Genomic DNA, 22,425 nt, shown 5'->3' with positions numbered 1-22,425 from the left:
GGTTAGGTTGGCCCCAGCCCTCGTGTTACGATTTGCCACGTTAACTCTGGAAGGCGGGCTTGCGTCCGGGTCACGCTTTTCCATTGGCTGCTGGCAGGGCGGTGATTTGGAGCGAGGGTAGCACGTTGAACTGAAAGCCGCTCGGTCCAGTACAAGGCCTGCAGTCCGGTGGGAATCTGGGGGCCTGCAGGCCGGTGTCCGGTGGGAATCCGGGGGCCTGGACAGGTGTGGGTCCTTAGGGGATGGATCGCGTTTGGAGTGCGTGGTGCGGGAAGTGCGTCAAAGAGAAAGGGTCGTCACCACTTTGGGCCCAGCGCATCGTGGTCGCCTGGCTCAGTAGGGCCGAGTGGGATCAGGTGATGGTATATCTGTTCTGTGACGACCATAAATTGCAGCGGTACGCCCTGAACCGCATCACCGTGTGGAGAAGCAGGTATGGATGCAGGCTCAGCCCTCTTGCAAGCTGGTGGAGCCTCAACTCTTCTTTGTAGGATTCTGATAAAGGCCCTATTCTGTAATCTTCTCCTAAATGTCTAACGTCCTTATGAGTGGTTTGGGCGTTGCCCCTTTCCCAAGAGCCTGGGGGAAAGTCAAGCAGCCAAGTTTTGGTACTGATTCCGTTTGCAGAAAGAAAGAAAGAAAGAAAGGAAGGAAGGAAGAAAGAAAGAAAGGGAGTGTGCCTCAGCCACCCTCTTGTTAAATCTAGCTTTAACCCTTACATTCTTCCATCTTGGGGAGGATGCTGTAGGGACCAGCGTTGCCAAGCCAGGGTTTAAGGAGTAGATTAACAACCTAGGGTGTATTTCTGAGTTGAATTGAGCTGGGGTGGGCGTGCTTACTAACAAAACCACGTTTGAATGGGGCGCCTCAGTCCAGTTGGTAAGATTGGGGAGCAAAGGATAAGGTCTTCTCTAACTGAATGAGTTGAACTTGTAGAGTGAAAGAAAGAAGTATGTCCACATTTAATTTTTGGTTGATTGCCTAGCAGTTAGGTGTCCTTTGTATACCCTAGCCAGCCTCTCATGCGCTGTATACTATTGGATCCTAGGGACATTATCCTCCCCCTTCCCACTTGATTTGTGTCCTGTCATGCACTCTTGAGCCAGTTCAGTTATATAATTGGAATAACTTACAGCAACCTAGGTTCTGAGGGGGAGGGTGGATCAGGGTAAGGGACCTTTGTGATGGTGCTGGATTGTGGCCCTTTAGGTTAGGCAACGAACTTCCCCTGGCAGTGGCTTCTACTGCTGACCTGGTACGCTGTAAGCTCATGGATGTAACTGGTGGCTTGGGCACTGATGAACTTAGACTGCTCTATGGCATGGCGTTGGTCAGGTAAGATCTACAGGGGTAGGAGTGGGGGTGGGTAGAGGAATGGGGGTGGGGGTACACTTGATAAGCAAAGCTTGGCTTTACGTGCTACCTGAAACAAAAAGTCCCATGTGTCCCTCTGTATGGGTCACGCTGTGGTTGTTTGATTTGACAGCTTTTGGTACACCCTGTCAACACACATTCCTCTTTTTTTTTTTTTTTCCTGAGAGCCTTCTATCCTCCATTTTTCTTTCCTTCTTTTTCTGGAATGTGGGGTAGAGGTGGTTTAGACCAAGTGATCTCAGTGAATCTCTTCCAGCTTTGACAATTTAATTTTTTTTCTTACCCTTTACCCAGATGAACTTCTCTGAATGGTTTGATGTCCTTGGCTATGACTTAATGTGGACTTTTCAACCCTTCCCTCATATATACCTAGCACCATCATGTTCCCCTTTTGTCCATGAACACTGAAAGGTTGCTGAGTTGAAGTGGACACATGGGCAGGGAATTCCTGATTTACAAAGTAATTCAGAGTGATTCTAGCTGTTTCATACACATCAGGAAAAAGGCTGCCACTGAATTTTCTCATCTGTTGAAGTCTGTTCATCTTCTGCTGTTTCCTTTGTGTGCATTGAGGTCCTCCCTAATTCTTATCCATCATTTAGGTGGGCTCCCCATATCATTTGATGTAGGTATTCTTTTGTTTTAGCATTTATAAAATATTATCTAGCATAGTATGTTATGTCGTGCCATGAATATTTATCCTAGACTGACCTCTTCAAGGCCAGAGCAGTATCTTATTCATCTGTATGGCTTCAGTACAGGGCAGACATCCCAGTGCTGGCTGATACCAGTCATAAGAACAAGACAGAACAGTTATTGGAAAGGTTGTAGAAATGCAAGGTGTCAGTAACTCAGCAAGGTGTTTTGAAGCCCTACTGGTTTGAGTAAAACAGTTCCTTGGGCTATGCCACTTATTTCTTCCCCAACCCCAGGTTTGTGAATCTCATTTCCGAGAGGAAGACAAAGTTTGTCAAGCTCCCTCTCAAGTTCCTGGCTCAGGAGGTGTGTATGACAAAATTGCCTTACTAAATGGGGCATGGGGTGATGTGGGCATGCAGTCAGACTAGTTCATCCCACCACTACCAGCCAAGCCAAGCAAGAACCCTAGAGCCTCAGCCTCCAGCTTTAAAGTAGCAGACTTGCTCCCTTGCTCATGGCTGCTATCTTCAGTGGCTTGGCCTTTCCAGCTTGTTTGGAGTAGGCCAGTGAAGCTAAGGCACTGGAATGCTCCACTGGGTGAGGACAAGAAAGAGGTGGCAGTCACAATGCCTGCCTTCTGGGAGCTAGCAGTCTGAGGCAGGAGGTAAACTCAACCAATCAGCATGAAAATGCCTGACATTCCTGTCCTGAGTATGTGAGGTGTGTAGAGGCCCAGAGGGCAGGCAGGTTCTCAGTCATCAAGAGAACTTCCTGAAAAGGGGTATGGGAGAGAGGGAGGAAGGATAAAGGGTACCCAAGGATTCAGACTAATACAGACAAGGCAGAGGAAGGCTGGGGGTGATTGTTAATGCCCATTCATAGGAATCTCTTTATTGGAAGAGGGTCATTGGTGGTTGGGGGAGGCAGATATCTTTCCTGATTTTCAAGATCATCTACACAGAGTAAAAAGAATAAGGAGACCTTGTTTATAATCTTGGTTCTGCCACTAAGACTGGAACCTCATCAAGACCTCAATGTCTCTGTCAAATGCAGGGAGGCCAGGCTAATTCATCTCTGTGGTCCCTTCCAACTTTAATATTGTCTGATTTCTGTACTCACACTTCCCTCACAATCAGGTAAACATTCCGGATTGGATTGTTGAACTTCGCCATGAGTTGACTCACAAGAAAATGCCCCATATAAATGACTGCCGCAGAGGTGAGACTTCAGGAAGTATATCTATCATAGTTAAGTCCAGGAGCCTGGACTGGGTGGCACTGTGGGGAGAGGGAGAAGGAGGAGGGTCTTTAACTGGTGTCAGAGCCAGAACTAGGGAGAGGCAAGTGAAGCACTTGTTTTGGGCACAAACTTTAAGTGGGTGTCAAAAGCTCAGTAATTGAATTAAATAACATTTTAATGTGGAAAAACCCACAATGAACAAAATATCAAAAAATTAAGTAAAGACAGGATTACCATTACTCATTTTTCCTTTTGCTTCAGACTCCACTATGGCTTGGCAGGATGCTATTCTGATCCTGTTTTGATATCTTGGTTACTTTAATTTTTGGCATCCCCTTAAATTTTTTGCCTAAAGGGGAATGGAAGGCAGGTTGAGAGGTGTGAGCCATCAAATGTCATGAACCCAGAGGTTCTTTAGACACCCCATCCTAACTGATTCAGCCTAGCCCTGTCATGTTGGGGAAACTGAGATCTAGAAAAGAGAAGAGACTCAGCCAAGGCCATGTAACTAGCTAGTGGGTCTGGGTCCCTATTCTCTCGCTTGCCAGCCCTATGTTATTTTTGGCATCCCATCTCTAATACTGGTATTAGTTTCTTCTAGGAAAGTTGCTGGTGAGCATGAGAAAGCAAAGAACAGGGAGATAACCCAGAGCAAGAATGGCTGCTTCTAGATATTTGAGATGTGTGCCTTCTTAGAGTTAAGCCTCTTCCCTGGGGTCTTCCCATAATGCTTATGAGACTGGGGGCCTGCTAGGAGCTGTTTGCCTATGGCTAGTCATATGACACTTCCTTTCTTCCTCCCCTTGTTTAGGCTGTTATTTTGTTCTGAATTGGCTCCAGAAGACGTACTGGTGCCGCCAACTGGAGAATAGCCTGAGAGAAACCTGGGAGTTGGAGGAGGATAGGGAAGAGACAGATGAAGAAGACCAAGAGGAAGATAAAAACATTGTTGTTGATGACATCACAGAACAGAGAACAGAGCCTAAGGATAAGGGGAAAGGTGCAGAACTGGATGTCAGGGTTGATGGAAACAGTGAAAGCAACAAAGAGGTTGATTCACATTGGGAAAAGGCTCTGAGACATAAAGAGCTATATGGTAGGTGTCCTTGGGGGGCAGAGGCAGTATAGAGGGGCTCAAGAGTCTGGAAGGCTCAGACTTAGGGTTGACACTGGTTATTTCCCTGGCTCAGCAAATCCTCTGGGGTTGTAGTGAGTTTTAGCTTAAAAAAGTTACTGTCACATACCATTTCTCTTGAACCCTGTGAAGTAGGAGAGGCAAGAATTCTAGTTCCAAATTTACAACTCAAGAAATAAGGTGAGAAGGACCCACAGTCCCATGAGGAACAGAGGGCTGGGCTGCCCTATCTTTTCATACTCTGTTTTCAGAAAGAGCCCGAGAACTGCTGGTATTATACGAAGAGGAGCAGTTTAAGGTAAGAAAGCACCCTTGACTTTGTGTATTTTCATTTGCCCCAGCCATTTCTTCCTTCTTGCCAGCTTCCTGAGAGAAATCCTGAGAAGGAATTTGAAAGAAAAGTGGCAGAGCTTGAGGGAACTTCTCAGAAAGAGAAAGGGGGGAACTAGGAAGGAAACAAGAGAAGCAGAATACAGTTTGTTGACCCTTCACACCGATGGAAGAGAGCAGATGATGGAAGTTTGTGGATATCTGCCCCACTGGGTGGTAGGGAACAACTGAGCATAGGTGGTTGCATAGCCCTGCAGTACTGCAGCTGATAAGCATATGGCACCCAGGAACTTTCCTAGATCAGGTGAACTTGAGGGTTGCTATTTTAGCAGGAAGGAAGGTAGCTTAGAAACCATTCAGCTTGACCCTTTTCACAGATGAAGGAATTGAAACCACAGGTTAGTGAAGGGACTGGCCCCAGGTCACATATGTAGTTAGCGATAGAACCAGAATTCGAATCTTGGTCATCTGATTCCCTTTCTTCCATAACCTATTGCTTCCCCTAATTCCTGGGCCCAATTGTCTCTGGCCCAATTCCAACAAAATGCCCCACTGTACATCTCAGTATTGGGGTGTCTGGTGATTGGGAGCCACAGGAAATTCAAGAGGAGGAGGGAGATGGAAGAAGAAAATAAAGTCTGGCATTTGAAGGTCAGGATAATTTTAATTGTGGGGTCAGTAAGGGAGTTGTGGTCCTACCCCTGAAGGGAGGTACTGAGAGGTCCTATGGGAAGGGATCCTTGAAGGGTGGGAGAGGGTTTCCTGGCTGAACCACCTTTCTCATGGTAACCTCTTTGCTGGCAGGTGCTTGAGAAATTTAGGTATTTACCTCAGGCTGTTAAGGCATGGAACAACCTGTCTCCACCTGTAGAATGCATCCTGGCAGAGCTCAAGGGCATTACATGTGAGAACAGGTGTGTAACTAGATAATTAGGGGCTGCCTACTCTAGCCGCCTCACTGAAATAGGTTTCCATATCCCAGCTTGCCAACTTCTGCTATAAGGAAATCTTAGGGATAATCCTGATCCCCTGTGGGGTGACCTGTGTTCTGCATGACCCCCTTCCCTTGGCCCTCCCAGCTACCAGGTAGAGATTGCCTACTCTGAATCACTAAAATGACCAGAGACAGGAATGTCTGCTGTCATCAGTCCCCTGGCCAGCTTTGTTCCTCTGTGTCAAGTGGCATGTGGAGCTCTGGGCAAGTAGGAAAAGCCTTTCATCTCTTTACCACTTCACTGTCTAGCCTTTGTCCAACTTTGAGGTAAAAGATATGGTGGGCACTGCAGATCTTTTTGAACTGCAATCAGGGAGTATTAATCCCTTGAATAGTTGCGGTTAGGGGAACAAAGGAGAGGCCTTCCCAGGGTCTGGCTCTTTGAAAGAGTAAGTCCTTCCCTGCTCAGTGTGGCCATGAGCCTTGTTTCCCCCTACCTTCAAAATACTGCTCAGTTCAATCCAGAGCAGACAAACAGTGTCTATCCATTCCTTTCCTACCTAGTTCTTGGCTCTTGCTACCTAAATTCACCTGGAAAGGACTTTGGGGAACCTTCCACTAAGAACCAATGAAAGCATTGCTAGGCCTTCCAAACTAGGAAGAGTTGGAAGAAATATGGGATGGAACAGAGAGTATTAGAAAGGTTGTATATGTGGTAGGGTGGGCCTGGGTGGGAGCCTGCAGTGAGGTTGGGATTGCCCTGAGAGTCTTCTTCATTCCCAGGATATTACTAGTTCCAAAGATGTTTTATCAGTGTCTGCCCACCCTAGGTTTCTTGGCACCCTTCAGCACAGGCCACCCAGCAGCTGGGACAACTATTCCTGTACCTCTATTGTAATGTCTGCCTGGTTATGCTGAGCAGGCAATTGGCTGGCTGCTTTAAGTGCTCTTCCTGGATACTGACCTGAGGAGGTGGGAGATGGATGGAAGGATATCCCTTTCCACCTCAAGCCTGGTGGAGGGAGGGATCTGAGCATGACAACATGATCTGACAATGCCTCTGGGCATTGAGTCACCTTGGGAACTCATGTTCCACCTCTAGGCCTGGTCAGCTAGGGGAACCTCTCTTGGAGAAACTGCTCGCTCAGGAGAATACAGGTGGCTGTTGTTGGTTTCACTTTTAGCTACATGAGGTGAAAGCTGTACTTTCAACCTCTATAACTTAGTTCTAGGTTCTTGAGGTCCCTGGGATTAAGGATTATGTTTACTCCAGCAACTGAGTCCCCAAAGTTTCTGTTTCTAGGATCTGAAAGAGGGCAACCATGTAGAAGAGGAAGGATAAGAGACTGGAGGACTGTCAAGAGAAACAAAAAGACTGAGTAGTAGCTAAAGTCTAAAAGCCCTTGACTCTGTGACCTTAGTCATTTAACTCTCTATGGGCCTGGGACTTTCTCCATCTGTGTTTTCAGGCTTGTTCAGCTGCTACTGCCCTCATTATGGGCATTAGATCAGCATGTGCTTGGTAAATGTTTGTTCAGAACCCACTGATCCCAGTCTCTGACCCATCCTCTGTCCCAGAAGGCTGAGGCATGAGATCCAACTGTCAGTTACCTTTGCTTCCCCCCGTGCTGCTTTGCCCACCTGAGTCAGAGGCATAAGGTGCCTTGGGAGTGGGTGGGGGGTAGAAGAGGGTCTTCTCTCTGCTTAGTTGGCTTAATTGTCATCTTGCTTCAGGGAGGCTGTGTTGGATGCTTTTCTGGATGATGGCTTTCTTATCCCCACATTTGAACAGTTGGCAGCTTTGCAGATAGACTATGAAGGTATGGTCCTGGGGGCTTACTTCAGTCTTAGAGTACTGTGTTTACTGGTGGCTAGGTGGCCCAAGGCTGTTTCCTGCCATTCCATAGCCTCTGGAAGCCTGTCTCAGATAAGCAGGACAAGTAGCCCCACTGATACTCAGTTTCTGGGCTACTCTTAGGTGGCCTGGAATTGGGTGGGGTGGATGGGATGGGATGGAATAAGATGGGATGGGATGGGATGGGATGGGATGGGATGGGATGGGATGGGATGGAATAAGATGGGATGGATGGGATGGGATGGGATGGGATGGGATGGGATGGGATAAGTCTTAATGTTATTATTGTGCTATGTTAATTGTGATTTAGTCGCTTGCTAGTGAGCTAGAACAGCAGAACTGGAAGGGCCTTGTGAGGTCATCTAGTTCAACATCCTCATGTTACAGATGGGCAGACTGAGGTCCAGAGAGGGGAAGGTACTGACCCAAAGTTACACAGTGAGTTATTGACAAAGCTGAAGCTAGAACCAGAGCTTTTTTTAAATACTCTGTTTTGAATCAGTTGGTTGCCAGATACTAACTGGTTTCTCTCCTTGCTGTTCTACTCTTCTCTTTCTGTTCTCTGGTGGCAACTCTGTTGTTGGTGGGCCCCCCTTCTCCCTCTCTCTCTTCCCCTTCCTCTACACCTTCTCTCTCCCTCTCATTTTCTTCTTTCCTCCCTGCCTTTTTCCCTCTCCTCCCTCCTGGTCTCCCATCGGCCCCTGCCTCCCCTTTCCTTATCAACCTATGTCCCTCACAAACCAGAAAACATGGACTTGAGTGACATCCTGGTGCCAAAGCCGTTTTCTCAATTCTGGCAGCCCCTGCTCAGGGGTCTGCACTCCCAGACCTTCACGCAGGCCCTGCTAGAGAGGATGTTCTCCGAGCTGCCAACCTTGGGGGACAGTGGGATCCGGCCCACCTACATCCTCAGATGGACCATTGAACTGATTGTGGCTAACACCAAGACTGGTGAGAGAGTCTGGCCCTAGTCTCAGGGCCTAACACAGCCCAGGCAGGAGCATCTGCCATTGTTCTCAGCTCTCAGCTGAATAGCACCAGGCTGACACATTTCTTGTTAAATGTTTAGGCTTGCCCAGGAGGGCACCACAATAGCAGTGGACAAATCTTGTAGCTTTTTTTTTTTTTCGCAGGGCCAACTAAACTCGGTCTGGGACACAAGGGCCTAAATGCTTGAGCAATTGGGAGGAATAGAGTGGGGAGTCTGGGGGAATAGGGAGAGACAGAGCCAGGCTTTTAAAAGTACAAGGTTGGGTGGGGGGCTTACTTTTTCCTTCTCCTCAAACCCTCTCTTCTCTGTCAGGACGGAATGCTCGCCGATTTTCTGCAAGCCAGTGGGAAGCAAGAAGGAGCTGGAGGCTATTCAACTGCTCTGCTTCCCTTGACTGGCCCCGGGTGGTTGAGTCCTGCTTGGGCTCACCTTGCTGGGCTAGCTCCCAACTCCTTCAGCTGTAAGTGTCTTGAATTCCATCTGGTAAGAGGGTGAGGCCCTGGCCTCAGGGCCACACAGCCCTAGGGTGGCAGAGTTGGACAGGGCTCTTGCAAAAGACTCTGAATCCCATTCCCCTCCTACTAACAGGTGGGAGATCTGAGTCCCAGATAGGGGAGGGGCATGGTATTCTTGCCTGAGGTCACACAGCTTAAGACCTGGCTGAACTGAGTCCAGTATGAGAATGAATGAGATAATCTATGCCCCCTTCCGCCCCCAGAGTGCTTAGCACAGTGGCCTGTACAGAGTAAGTGCACAATAAATGGTAGCTGCTGTTTATTACTGAACCCAGTCTTCTGACTCTGAGCCCAGTGCTGTTCTCCTTTGTTATGCCTCTCCTTTGTGTGCCTTCCATAGGTGCTTACTGATTTTCAGTGGCTTCCTATTGCCATCCTCTAGGCTTCTTAGCCTGACATTCAAACATCTTTCAGGTTCTGCCCCAACCTATCATGGTAACCATACCTCCTGTATTCCCCTTTACCCAGTCTACCCTGGGTGCTATAGTCAAACTGAATATTGCACTGGTTCCTGTAAATACCTGTGGTTGTCTCCCTTTCCTTTTCTCTGTCATATTCTGACCCTGAGTCACTTCCCTCATACTCATGGAAGCCTTTAGCACACAATTATCTTCTTGCTTTCTGGAGCAATATCTGTTTCATTTGAGTGTCTCATCTGATACTCTTCAGCTCTTCAACTCTAGTGACCTTCATTTTCCACTACACTCAGCAACCCATTTCCATCATTCAGAGCTCCTCTGCCTCTGAAACCTGACATCCCAACATTCTTCTCAGTGCCCATAACCTCTTGACCTTCATTTTCTCATCCTTGCATCCCATGATGTTAGCCCTCTGCCTGCATCCAGACCTCTATTCCTCCATTTCCTCTCTCCCTCAGCCTTGCTTCCCCTCCATCCTATCTTTTGTTCATTGCTTCAACCACTCATGATCAGGACCCTCTGCTCTGCCCATCCTTTGGTGTATCTGACTTGCAAACCCCTGAGCTGGGATTGATCTGACTCACTCTGCTTCCCATTCCTCAGCCTGGGTAGCTGAGCTCTGCTGGAAAAAACCACATATCACTGTGGAATGATGCCATTACAGCAGTATGATTTTTAATCTCAGGCAGGCCTCAGTTCAGCTTGTCTGAACTGTTCTCTTTTACTTGTTCTCTGCCCACTTTCTCTCCCATTTCCCCACTTTTCTAAACCCTTACCACTGACCTCAAGCCCCTCCCCCTCTCCCATTTCACCGCAGCTTCCTCAAGCACAGGAAAACATCCAGGAGGGCCCCCTCAACCTGAGGTCCAGTCCTCGTGAACTAATCTGCGGCTACATTCAACCATCTTGCTAATCTTGGGATGAGGTGGCTTTGTCCCACCTCAAAGCCTGCTCTTCCATCTGTGCCCTGGAGCCACCTCTGCCAGCATCTCTGGGCCCTTACCCCTGCCTCTCCTTTGCTCTACTCACTCTTAATCTTCAACCTATGAACATGCCTCGGGTTTTTTTTTTTTTTTTTCATCTTAAAACAGTAGTAACACAAGCAAAATCTCCTTTGACCCTGCATCCTTGTGTTGGGTTATTACCAGCTTATCACTCCTTCCTTCCCTCATCAAAACATCTCAAAAGAGTAGTCTATACTCAATAGTCTTGATTTCCTCACTACCCTCTTATTCCTCAACCTGCTATAATTTGACATTTACTCCCAAAACTGCTTCGACCTCCAAATTACCAAATCCAGTCAACTCTTGTCTGTTGCTGCATTATGGCTATTTACCACTCCCTTCTTAAAATGCCTGTGCTGTTTTCCTAGTTCCTATAAAGTACCAAGGCCCAAATCTCTTTAGTCCTGGCCTTACCCCCAAGATACACCCTCCTATATTTGACTGTGTGTCAGACATGTCCCCGTGGATAGCCCACAGGCCAAAAGAGAATTGGTTATTTTATTCCCAACCCAATCCTGAAGTAATCCTCTTCTGCTCCCTATCTTCACTATATATGCTGTCATGCTGACTTCAAAATTTGAGATTTTGTGTTACCATCTCTACTTACCATAGTGTTTCCTTCCCTTTATCAGACTTAAGCTTTTCAAAGGTAAGGGCTCTGTATTAGCCATCTGTGCCCTAACACACCATGTAGATCCAGGTCCTAAATAGGCCTCAGTAAACATTCTTGAACTAAACTATACTCAGCTGTCTCATTGACGGCAGTGCTGTCTTTGGTGGGAGCTAACTCTGTGCCTGGGGACTAGTTGAAGTGGGAGTCTGGATGCCAAGACCCTCTTAGTCCCCTGATCCCTCCATTGAGTGAGCAAGTCTTTCTTGAAACCTGATGGCATTGGTACAGTGGTAGCTTATAAGAAAAAAAAAATGTGGCTTTATAGAGAATGTCAGCCAGGACAAGACCTCCAGGAGATGGAACTGAACCAAACAGCTAAATTGACAGATGTGTGTGCTCTAAAGAGAAGTGATATGGATGGGTGGGACACTGGGAGGAGAACCAAAAAAGTTTGGAGGGTTCAGGAAAGCATGACAGTGAGGGCATTTGAGAAATTCCAACAGGAAAAAGAATAAACAAAGTTTCAAAGTCTAGAAAGACCATGGCATGTGAATGTAATGGGGGGAGGGAATGAAAAGACCAGCATGTGGAGGTTTGGATAGGTGGCCTTTAAGGTACTTTCCAATCCTAAGTGCCTGCAGAGTGGAAGCTGCTGGTCTTGGAGAAGTCTGGACCACAGAGATCTTCTCCCAATCCAAGCATACCAGAGGGATGCGACACATACCAGCAGTAACCGCAACTTACTTGGGTACGACTCCTTGTGCACAGATTCTGCGTTTCCAAGATAATTAGTGAATCTAGTCCTAATCACCCAATACACAGATTGAGACACAGGATTACCCTAGCTATTATGCTGCAAGTCAGTGGTAAGTCTGCAAGTCAGAACTGGGACCAGAATCCAGATATCCTGTCCTTACTCCTGTCTCTTTCTACACTGAATGTTCCATTAGATTGCACAATTGCAAAAAGTATGTATTAGTAGGCACATACAGAACTTGGCTTTGTTTTCCTGAGAGGAAAAAAATAAAAGATACCACTGGCAAATAACTGTCAGACATGGTGCTGTGCTTTTTGTAGAAGCAATATCATGTGACACAACAGTCTTCTTATTTGGTAAGAAAGACATTGAGACGCTGAGGAGTGAAGTAACTTATCCAAAAGTCACACAGTTTGTTGATGGTGGGACAGAGTCCAAAATCCACATTCTTTCCACAACCTGACCTATGACCAGGCAAACCTGAGGAGAGAGATGCATTTTAAGATTGATATCACCCCCACACTTCAGTGGTTAGACTAGACAGCTTGAGATAGCATGTGGGTAATGATAAACAGTGGTGATACAGCATCTTGCCAATATCAAGTGCCTGGGAATATTCATTATTAAGCATACTAGTGGACCACAGTGAGTTTCTCTCTGGCTTTTCCTCCAAAAATGCTGGAAACTTTTTAAAGTTTTTATTTATTTTTATTTTTTTTGGAGACAGAGCAAGAGCATGAGCACAAGTGGGGGAGGGGCAGAGAGAGAGAGGGGGATAGAGGGTCTGAAGTGGGCTCTGTGTGCAAAGCAGAGAGCCTGATGTGGGGCTCAAACCCATGAAGCACGAGATCATGACCTGAGCCAAAAGGAGATACTTAACCCACTGAGCCACCAAGGTGCCCCAAGGCTGGAAACTTTTTAAGAACTTCTCCCAGCCAGCTGATATCAGTTCAGTTTGAGCCAGTGTCCTCTTGGAGTAATGAAATTAGCCATGCAGAAAGGGTGTCCCAGTAGAGTCACTAGTCCCCAGCCCTACCCCCAGTGACCAGAGATCATATGTGGTCAAATAGCCTGCTGAGCATATGACAACCTCCATGAATGACCCACAGTTCACAAACTCAGTACCCCTAGAAGGAAACTATTTGTCCACTCCATGCCTTCAGCAGTGACCAGGTGCCTGGTTCTATATGAGGCTCTACAAGGGATGTTGATCCTCTTCCTCCCCAGGAGCTCTCCTTCCTTTTGGCTCTGTGTCTGTTGGTTTTGCTGTTTGCACCGTCCTTTATGTGCACACTATCATCATCTTTAACTCCCCTTTGCCCAACTCCTACCATCCGGCCACCAAACCCTACTCTGTCTGTCTTTCATGGCTTCTCTCCCTCTCATCTCCATAGTCAGTGCCCTAGGTCAACCCTCACTCGCTCCCTGGTCTCCCTGTCCTCAGGCTTCCCCATCTAGTCTATCTTCCACATGGCCATCCTCTACACAGGCACCATGGTGATCTTCAGAGGTGGAGCCATCAGCTGTGCATAGAGTCATGAGGTGACCCCCTGTGCCCAACATGCACATTTAACCTTTGCAGTCTTCTTTTTCTCCCACAGCTCCCCAGCACAGCCCTTCCCCTGGAGCAAAGCTACTCCCGCTACATGTACCCAGTACAGTGTGCTCACTTTTGTCTCTGTATAAAGCCCTCCCTTGATCTTTCCTGCCCTCCTTGTGCTCTCTGCCTCTCTTCAGCTATTGTAGTGCCCAAGGTCTGCAGTGCTCATGTGGCCTCCCCACCCCACATCTTGCTTTGTCTTGTCAACCACTGACTTTTTTTCTTTTCCTCCATTCCAGGTTGGGCTGTAGTTGTTCCTGAAAAGGGATCAAATTTTGTATTCCATGTATAAGTTGCTCAGCACACTTCCAGGCATATCTTTGAAGCTCAGGACAAATTGCTCAGCTAAGCCATTGGAAGAGAGGGATCTGCCATTCCCATGTCCAGCCCTGTAGGTCTACTGCCTAGTTTGTGTATTTACACAGCATTTAGTACAGACTAATAGCTATCATTTATTACATGCCCACTCACTGTGTGCTAGGCACTATGCCAGACATTCTATGTGAACTATCTTATTTACTCTTCCCAACAACCCTTTAAGTCAAGTGCCATCCTCATTTTACTGAGAATTGAAGTGAGCTACAGAGATGAATCACAGAGCTTGTTCAGGGTCCCTGGGCCCTTTCTGTTTTTGTATGTTCTTCTGCACTGCCTTCAGAGGCAGGTCTGGAAACTCAAGAGACCAACTTCAAACCATGTAGTATTGGGGTATAAAGTGACTTGAGATTTTGAATCTTTCTTACCCCACCCCTCCCTTTGCTCAGTGTCTTCAAAGCCATGGGACAGGTCCTGCCAGATGAGGAGCAGGAGAAGCTGCTGCGAATCTGTTCCATTTACACCCAGAGTGGAGAAAACAGCCTAGTACAGGAGGGCTCAGAGGCCTCCCCCATTGGAAAGTCTCCATATACACTGGACAGCCTGTATTGGAGCTTCAAACCAGCTGGTTCCAGCTTTGGATCTGAAGAACCCCAGCAGCAGGAGGAGCAGGGCAGCCTTAATGATCTCCAGAAAAATGAAGAGGAGAAAGAGGTATTGGAAAATCAGGTGGAGGAGGAGGAAGAGGAAAACGATGACCAGAAGTGGGATGAGGAGGAGGATGAAGATGATGATGATGATGATGAAGAGGAGGAGGAGGAGGAGGAGAGAATGGAAGTGGAGCCTTTCTTTGCTGAGGAGTCTTCCACTGCTGAGAATTCCAGGCTCCTGGCCCAGAAAACAGGAGCTTTACAGGGCTCTGCATGGCAAATTAGCTCTGGTAAGAAGCCTGGTATCCACTTTCTCTCACACCAATCTTCCTTCTCTGGCTGGCTCTTGAGGTTTCCCTCCACCCTAGAGGAGATGGAAAGTAGCAGAGGTTAGCCAGTATGAGGCAGGTCTGGGAGGCAGTCTGGTGTGTGGGTGGCACCTGGCTTTCTTCCCCTTTAAGACAGTATGTAAGCTTCCAGGCCCTAAGAGCTATCATGCTACTGGATGCTTCATGCAGAGAACACATTCAGAGGGGATGGTGTGGGTGTGGGCACTGAGCAGCAGAACACAGAGGAGAAAGTGAGAGGTGGGTGGATATATATGATTCTGCATTTGTTTTTTGTATGCAGTGATCCAGGAGCAGGTAGACAAATAATGCTTCCTATTTATATGTGAATGTGTATGGACACATGAGGGCTGGGTGGTGATGAGACAGAATTTTGCTGTGTATATGAGAAGGAAAACAGGTATTAAGTTAGAGGAAGTGGAAGGGAAAGCAGAAGAGCGAAAATAAGGAGTGTTGTGGCTTTGGGGTGAGCATACAAGTTAATGGGACAAAGCTTAGAGGGGGAAAGAAAGAATTAGGTGATAAGAAAGTGGGGGTGTATGAATCTGTTCCTGCTAATGGATGTGTTTTGAGTGCCTTTGTTTAGGTTAGGGGATAGGAACCTTGAGGCAGGGAGATCCTGAAGGAAAGAACATTTTGGTGTATATGTGTATACCGTGGAGGCAGGGGTAGATGCAGGGCAGTCAGTATGATGGAACCTGAAAGAGGGAGGGAAAACAGCTGGGACTGGGTGTGGCATAGGGTAGGCATGTTAGGGAACAATAGGGAGAGATGGGGAAGACAGTGAAGGAACTTAGGGGGAAAGGTGGAGCCTTTGCTCTTGTGTGGACATGTGTAGAAGGTCTGGGGCATAAAGGCACTGAGTGCTAGGGGTAGGGGAACATGTTTACGTCTGTTTACCTGCCTGCACATGCTGCATATAGAAAGGCATGGTGGCAGAGAACTCCTTAGTACAAGGAGGGCCGTGTTTGGGATCTTTGTAAATATTGAATGGGAGGGGCATTGACATAGGCAGAATTGTATGAGTATGTGAGAAAGAGAGAGTAGGGACTGTGAAATTGTGAAGTGGATGCTATGAATCTGCATAGATGTACACATGGTCATGTATGTTTTTGGAAGAAGAGGCAGGGTCACTGAGACCTAAGGGAGACAGAAGGTATCTCTGTGAGGGAGGGGTATCTCTGCAATGAGAGGTGGGTGTATAAAGGTGTGAGAACAGGCAGTGAGACAGCCATCCAGAGGTAGCCTGTGTGTGTCTGTGTTGTCACTGAGGGACATGTACACGGATGTCAGGCTAGAGAGGCAGGGGCCATGATGTAGACAGGGTTGGGGATGCTGTTGATGGGGAGGGGAAGGAAGATGGTCGGGTCAGTGACAGACATGGGGAAAGTGGTCCCTGTGTGCGAAGGCATCTTTGTATTTATAGGGCAACACAGGTATTAAGATAGGCACAACTTCCTTCCTGGAGAAGAGTCAGGGTGTGTGGTTCTGTGGATAACATAAAAAGCTAGTCCAGAATGCCAGGGCATTATTACAGAGAACTTTTAGGGTACCAAGGAGATGCAGAAGGCCTGAAATTGGACCTACTTGGAGGAGCTCATGAAGGCTTTGCTTGAAAACACTGGATGCACCAGTGTAAGGGTGGGGATGAGGCTTTACTATAATACTATGTAGAGGGTGTTTAAGTGGTAGGACAGAGGGGGTGGGTTGTGCCTGATAATGGTTTGTTCTAAAGTGGAATTTCTTTGGGGTGGTAGGGGAGTGGTTTATGAAAGTGGAAAGGCAGGATATTAAAGTCTTTTATTCTCCCTGTTTCCATTGCTGCTTCTGTGTGGGCATACACATATTTGGGGATATAGAGACATTAAGATTTCTGGCTTGTATTCCTGTGAATGAGAGGTGTAGGAGGCAGAGTGAAACTGGGAGCACTCATTGATTGGAGGGTCAGTCTATATGCCTAAGTGTGTATACTTAGGTGGCAGTGGGGAGTGGGATATGCAATAAGACACCCCTTTCCTAGGTAAGGGATGTTCTGTGTGTGTATATCTGGGGGCAGTAAGACCTTGCAAAGGGACGGGGGGAGTATAATACCTCTGAGAGAGAGTACACTCTGAGGTGGGGTGTGTGTGTGTGTGTGTGTGTATCTATCTAAATGCAAGGCCACTAAGAAATGTGGCATTCAGACATGTTGGGGGTGGGGATTGTGTGTAGATGTGCAGGAAATCTAGGCCTTTCACATACTCTTGAGGTATCTGGGTTTGGGGATGCGGTGTGGGAATTCTGGAGTATCCAGACTCTCCAGAGTATATGTGTGTACAGAGCAGGTGAGAAGTTGAGGCAGTGATACAGCCAGGTCTGAAGAAGTTGTTCTTGTCTATGTCTATGTTGGGGACATACCTGGGGAGGTGGGAGAACAAATATGTTTTTAGTTGTGTGCATGGCATGTGTGGACTTGGGAGTAGGTTGTGGTGGCATGTGTGGGTATGTGTGAACACATAGAGGGGATAAGGGCAATGAAGAGTGAATAGCCGAGTATGGAAGGGGTGGGGAGTGTGAAGGTAGAGAGGAGCTCATGAGAAATGATGGAGACAGGAGTGAGGCTGGACATGCACAGAAATCCCATGCTGAGAGGCTAATTGAAATGGGTGGGTAGACCGTGTAGTTAGGCCTGTACACCACTCTGAGAACTATCTAATCAACCCACTTTTACTTCCTCCCTTGGCTTCACAGAAGATGTACGATGGGATACCTTTCCCTTAGGCCTAATGCCAGGTCAGACTGAGGACCCAGCAGAGCTTATGCTGGAAAATTATGACACCATGTATCTTTTGGACCAGCCTGTGCTAGAGCAGCGGCTGGAACCCCCAACATGCAAGACTGGGTGAGTGCCAATGGCAGCAGGAATTCTTATCCCTTTCTCTGCCTCCTGCAGGAGGGAGGGAGGGAGGGAGGAAGGGAGAGACACAAAGCAAGATGGGTGGGGAAGGTAGCTTCCCCCAGTCAGGGCCTAAGTGAGTGATGGATAAGCTCCAGTCCCTGGCTGGGCATTTTACAGGATTCCCAGTCCCTAGTTGGTGGTGGGGGGCGAGGGTGGTGGTGGTATTGAGGTAGCCTCACAGAGCTGGCTTGGCACCCCTCTCAGATTGCATCCAGTTTGTGTGTGTGTGTGTGTGTGTGTGTGTGTGTGTGTGTGTGTGTGTGTGTCTCTGCTGGTAACACAAAGGAGCCCGTCCAGAGGGCTTGTACATTCTGGAATGCGGGGCCATTGTGACTGGGAGAATCCTGTGAGCACCAGAGAGAGACCTCTGTGGGTCTTCCCCTGTGCTGCCTGCCCACTCCCTGGGAAATGAGCCCGTCTTCCTCTGGACATTCAGGGAGAGGGCTATAGAACCCAGGGGCCGCAGCAACAGGCCAGGGCCAAGACAGTGCTATGGACTCTCTGTCCTAGGCCAGGGGACAGCAGGCCTCTTAGAGAGGAGATGAGGCAGCTGGGAAAACCAGATAGTCTATAGTTGGGAGTGGGGCCCACATGTCTGAGAGACCTCCTGTCCCCTTGAATAAGTCTGAATAAGGTGCTTGATGAGTACCACGGTATCAAGTGTGGGTAGGTAGAGCTGTTAATTCCAAAAGGAAGGGGAGTGGGCCCAGCTCCCATACCTTCTGTAGTAGGGGGGCTTCCTCTGCTGGAGCAAGCATGCCACCCCAGCTGCACCCCTGACTTGACTGTGTGGCCTTGAGCAAGTCCCTTTTCATCTCTGGGCCTCAGTCCCCCTATCTGTAAGATGGTAGACGATGGGTGGGGATGGAACTAGATCATCTCTGAGGGTTTCAGCTGCAGTAGTGTAACCATGGATCTGCCTGAGGGGAGGATGATGGCTTTGCTCTCAGCTGTCACCCTCATCTACCTGGAAGGACCTTTGATCTGCAGGAAGCAGGGGAAGTGAGTGTTCTGAGCAGCACCAGGGAGGGAGAAGGCAGTCCTCTCCCTAGAGTAACCTTGCAATCCTGGGATGGGATCTGGGCCTAGCCCTGTAGCCCAGTCCTGGCCTTGGATGCCTTAACCAGCTGTTGGAGGTGGGAGGGATCCAGCTCAGGGTACTCTGGGCCCCCAAGATGTAGGGCCTTGGAAAAAGACCTGTTAAGGTGGCCACTTTCAATATCTTCCTGGGGTGGGGTGGTTACGGGTCCTCCCTCCTACCTCAACTGAAATAGTTCTGCTTTGATCTGGTTTATATACTGGGGCTCTGAATAAAGTTTCATTTGAAAAGTTCTACTCCTTCCCTCCATCTCAATTGAGGGGAAGGCAAAACTATCCCTGGGGCCATCTGAAATAGTTTTTCAGATTTGTTCCATACTCTTCTTTGTAAAACTAGGCAGGAGGGTGGGTCCTTTCCATAGACACACATGCATCAAATACCCTTAGCCCTTCTAGAGCCTAAAGCTGCCTCCTTCCCTGACTGACCCCTCCCCCCTCTCTCCACAGCACCCTTGGCTTGAGCTGTGGCATGGGCAGTGACAACTGCAGCAACAGTAGCAACGGCAGCAGCAACTTGGAGGGCCTTCTCTGGAGCCAGGGCCAGCTGCATGGACTCAAAACTGGCCTACAGCTCTTCTGATACCCATTCTGGTGCAAAGTGTTTATTCAGCCCTGCTGGGGCAACAACCCATTCCCTGCCCCTTTTGTCCCTCACTCCTGCCTTTCTTGTCCCCTTGCTCTTCCCCCAGTGCACTTGACGCTCCATGAAACAACCTGGAAGACAGTCCATATCAGCCGTATCAGCTCAACTTTCCATCAGAGTGGAATTTTGACTGTTTTGTTTTTTTTTTTTAATTTTGTTCTGAGAAACAATAAAAAATAAACAGTTTTGATGTTTGTTAGATGAGGGGATGTGTGCTGGGACAAACCAGTGTAGTTCTCCCTTTATTCTAGGGGGCGGCAGAGAATGTGGGATCATAACAGGACTTTAAGCAGAAGCTTGGTCCTTTTGCCCCTTGGGCCCACTACCCCTAGTCATTTTCACAACCAGGCCCCACTCATACTTTCTTCCTGATTCAAACCATTTTCATTTCTATGACCTGTAGCATGGGGCCAGCTTACTTAGAAGCATTAGGCCCCATAAGCGAGGCACTGGTGTCTATAGAGCCCAGCCAGCATCAGGAGAATCTGCTCAGAACCTCCCTGACAATGGGAAGATCCAGGCCTTCCTGATGCTACCTAGCAGGCTTCTGGTTCATTTCCTTGCTTACCCTCACTGGGCACTAAACAGCTAATGAAAGCCAAAGAGAATCCTTTGTTATTTTTCCATTCCTTTGGCCAAGAAAGATAGAGTGGACTTTACTATAGTAGGCATTGGAGACAGAGAATATCTTATGGAGTGACCCAGAGCTCCTTCTCTGTGGTCACCCAATTCCCTCAGACACTCGAGTGCCTACACTGTGTCGGCTCTGAGCTGCTAAGAGACTGAGATGAATAAATCATGTTCACATACCTCAGAGCCCTCTGCCTGTGAGAAAAGACAAAAGTTGCCAATTATAACCTGATGTTCTGCTAAGTGCCGTAAGGGAGCTCTGGTGTGCCACAAGTTCTTTGTGTTTTTTTAGGGTGGAGGTTGAGGTAAAATCTGGCTACGGTATTATCAATTCTGGGGAGAGTGATAGCTGAGCAAGAGAGTGTGCATCTCTATAAGGCCAAGTTGGGCCCAGACAAGGGGAAGCAAGGGACAGATCTAGGCAACATTTCATACAAGAAGCTGGCCCAAGGGGTAGCTTGGAGCTAAGGAATAATGAAAAAAAGGAGAGGGCTTATGCTGTGAAAATTCCAAGGAGGAATTTAGTGGAAATGTTACGCCAGAGCACTGTCAAATGTTAACTTGAGGTAGGATCCCTATGAAGTCCCCAACATCTCTTAAAGGATATCCAGAATATCTTTGTGGGTATGTATATATAATCATTTTTCTAGAACTGGCCTACAGATCTAATAAGATTATCAAAGGGTCCATCAGTCCAACAGCCCAACAGGGTTAAGATTTCCTATCTTGTGTAGACCCAAGCATTAGGATTGGGCGGAGCAGTCTCCTGTACTGGTTAACACCAAGTCAGTTTACCTCCAAATCTTCCCACCCCTGCCACAATGGTAAATGCTATCTTTCGACATTGTGGAATGTCAGAGCTGAAGGATCCCAGAGCATCTAAGCCACATACAGCCAAGAGATTTATGAACACGTACTCTGTGATGTAGCTCAGCACCTGCTCCATGTGGAGATGGGTGTTGCAAACTTGTGGTTCCCCTCTGCCACTTCTCTGGAGCTGCCTGGATTTTATATATTATGTATGTATTGGTATTGTATGTAAGATATTTTTTTGCCAAAAATTTGGAAATCATGCTGGTCTAACACCTAATTTTATGCATTGAGACACTGAGGCTGACAAAAAGAAAGGATTTGTCCAAGGGCACAAAACAAGTTAATAGTATATAGATAGGAATGCAAATTATTGAACCCCATTACTGACCTGAATCAGAAATGTTAAGGGTGGGCAGAAATGTGGCTTAACAATCACCACGTGATTCTGATGCATGCTGAAGTTTGAGATCACTGCAATAGAAAGGAAAAAAAAATCTGCCTAAAGACCTGGGTTCCAGGGAATTCCACCACTCATGGGAGCAACCTTGGGTAAATTATGCCAGCTTCTTCATCTGTAGGAGGGTAATATTTGCCTCACAGGCTTGTTGTAAGGATCAGAAAAAAGGTAATAGATATGAAGTTGCTCTTTAAAGCGTACCATGCTTTGTATGTGTGAGCCACGTGGGTTCATGCCAGGATTAGTGGACCTCGAACCCAGGACTCAGGTCTGTATAACTTAGGACAAAGTGATTTCCCCTGGCTTTCAAACACTGACCTAAAGATGAGAAACAGATTATATGAGCTCATTTCTAGTTCAGGTCCAGAGTCAAAGGCCATTATTTGCTGGAGTCCTGAAACCTGGGATTTGTGAAGCCAGGTCTCTGGGAAGGGCTGCTTTAGATGATGGGGTCAAAGGTTGAGTCAGGTGAGGGAAAGGGGTAAGGGAGGACCGGCCAGGAAGCAAGTGGTCTTGGACCTTTTCTTTCTGACTAGAGATCAGAGATGGATTAGAAAAAGGCTTTGGACTGTACACATTTAACTGGGGAACAAGGGAAGGAAATGTAGATTATACTGTTAATTCAACAACAGTAATTGAGAGTCACCCCTTCTGATAATTTATCGGTGATGAAGAACATAGTTTCTGTTTCTAAAGAACTGCCTTATTTGTAGAGGAGTCTGCATGCCAACATAATTATAAAAATGACAAGTGATAAGATAGAAGGATTGTTCAAGATCCCACTGGATAAGCACTAACAATGCTTGATGGAGGAGGTGGGACAGCTGAATAGAAGAGGTAACATTATCAGTGAGTCTTCAAAGGCAAATCAGAGTAGAAGTAAGGTAAAAATTTGGAAGGGATAAGAAAGAGTATGGCGTGTTGGGGCACCAGTGAAGAGTCCAGGATAATTGGAACATGGTAGGTCCTGAGGCCAGAGAGGTGAGCTAGAGAAGGAAGTGGTCAAACTAGTTATTTCCCACCTATTACTAGGGAGAGACATTGGATACTGAATTGCCACTTCTTGGAATTCTACCACTCCCCACTCAGGCTGCCACTGCTCTCCAAGAAAGTCTTAATTTATTAACAT

General features: G+C 47.4%; 1 protein-coding gene across 4 annotated transcripts; it reads left to right on the top strand.

Annotated features, from left to right (window-relative positions):
* The first annotated feature begins 44 nt into the window (after window positions 1-44).
* On the top strand, window positions 45-19,595 carry LAS1L (LAS1 like ribosome biogenesis factor). Of its 4 annotated transcripts, none has more exons than XM_027053640.2 (14): window positions 56-433; window positions 1,210-1,335; window positions 2,307-2,376; window positions 3,150-3,231; window positions 4,064-4,252; window positions 4,639-4,685; window positions 5,522-5,631; window positions 7,386-7,471; window positions 7,894-7,944; window positions 8,251-8,457; window positions 8,810-8,957; window positions 14,170-14,660; window positions 17,448-17,598; window positions 19,201-19,595. In XM_027053640.2, exons 1-14 carry the CDS (start codon window positions 243-245, stop codon window positions 19,331-19,333), a joined length of 2,082 nt encoding a protein of 693 aa, XP_026909441.1. In that variant the 5' UTR covers window positions 56-242; the 3' UTR covers window positions 19,334-19,595. The 4 variants fall into 4 exon arrangements, with proteins under 4 accessions (XP_026909443.1, XP_026909441.1, XP_026909439.1 ...); XM_027053638.2 differs by having other exon boundaries at window positions 60-433; window positions 4,064-4,348; XM_027053642.2 differs by lacking the exon at window positions 17,448-17,598 and having other exon boundaries at window positions 45-433; window positions 4,064-4,348.
* Window positions 19,596-22,425: the final 2,830 nt, after the last annotated feature.

This window comes from Acinonyx jubatus, chromosome X, assembly GCF_027475565.1.
Source record: "Acinonyx jubatus isolate Ajub_Pintada_27869175 chromosome X, VMU_Ajub_asm_v1.0, whole genome shotgun sequence".
Lineage (NCBI taxonomy): Eukaryota > Metazoa > Chordata > Mammalia > Carnivora > Felidae > Acinonyx > Acinonyx jubatus.
The sequence above is the reverse complement of the archived record's forward strand: the minus strand, read 5'-3'. Positions and strand labels throughout refer to the sequence as shown.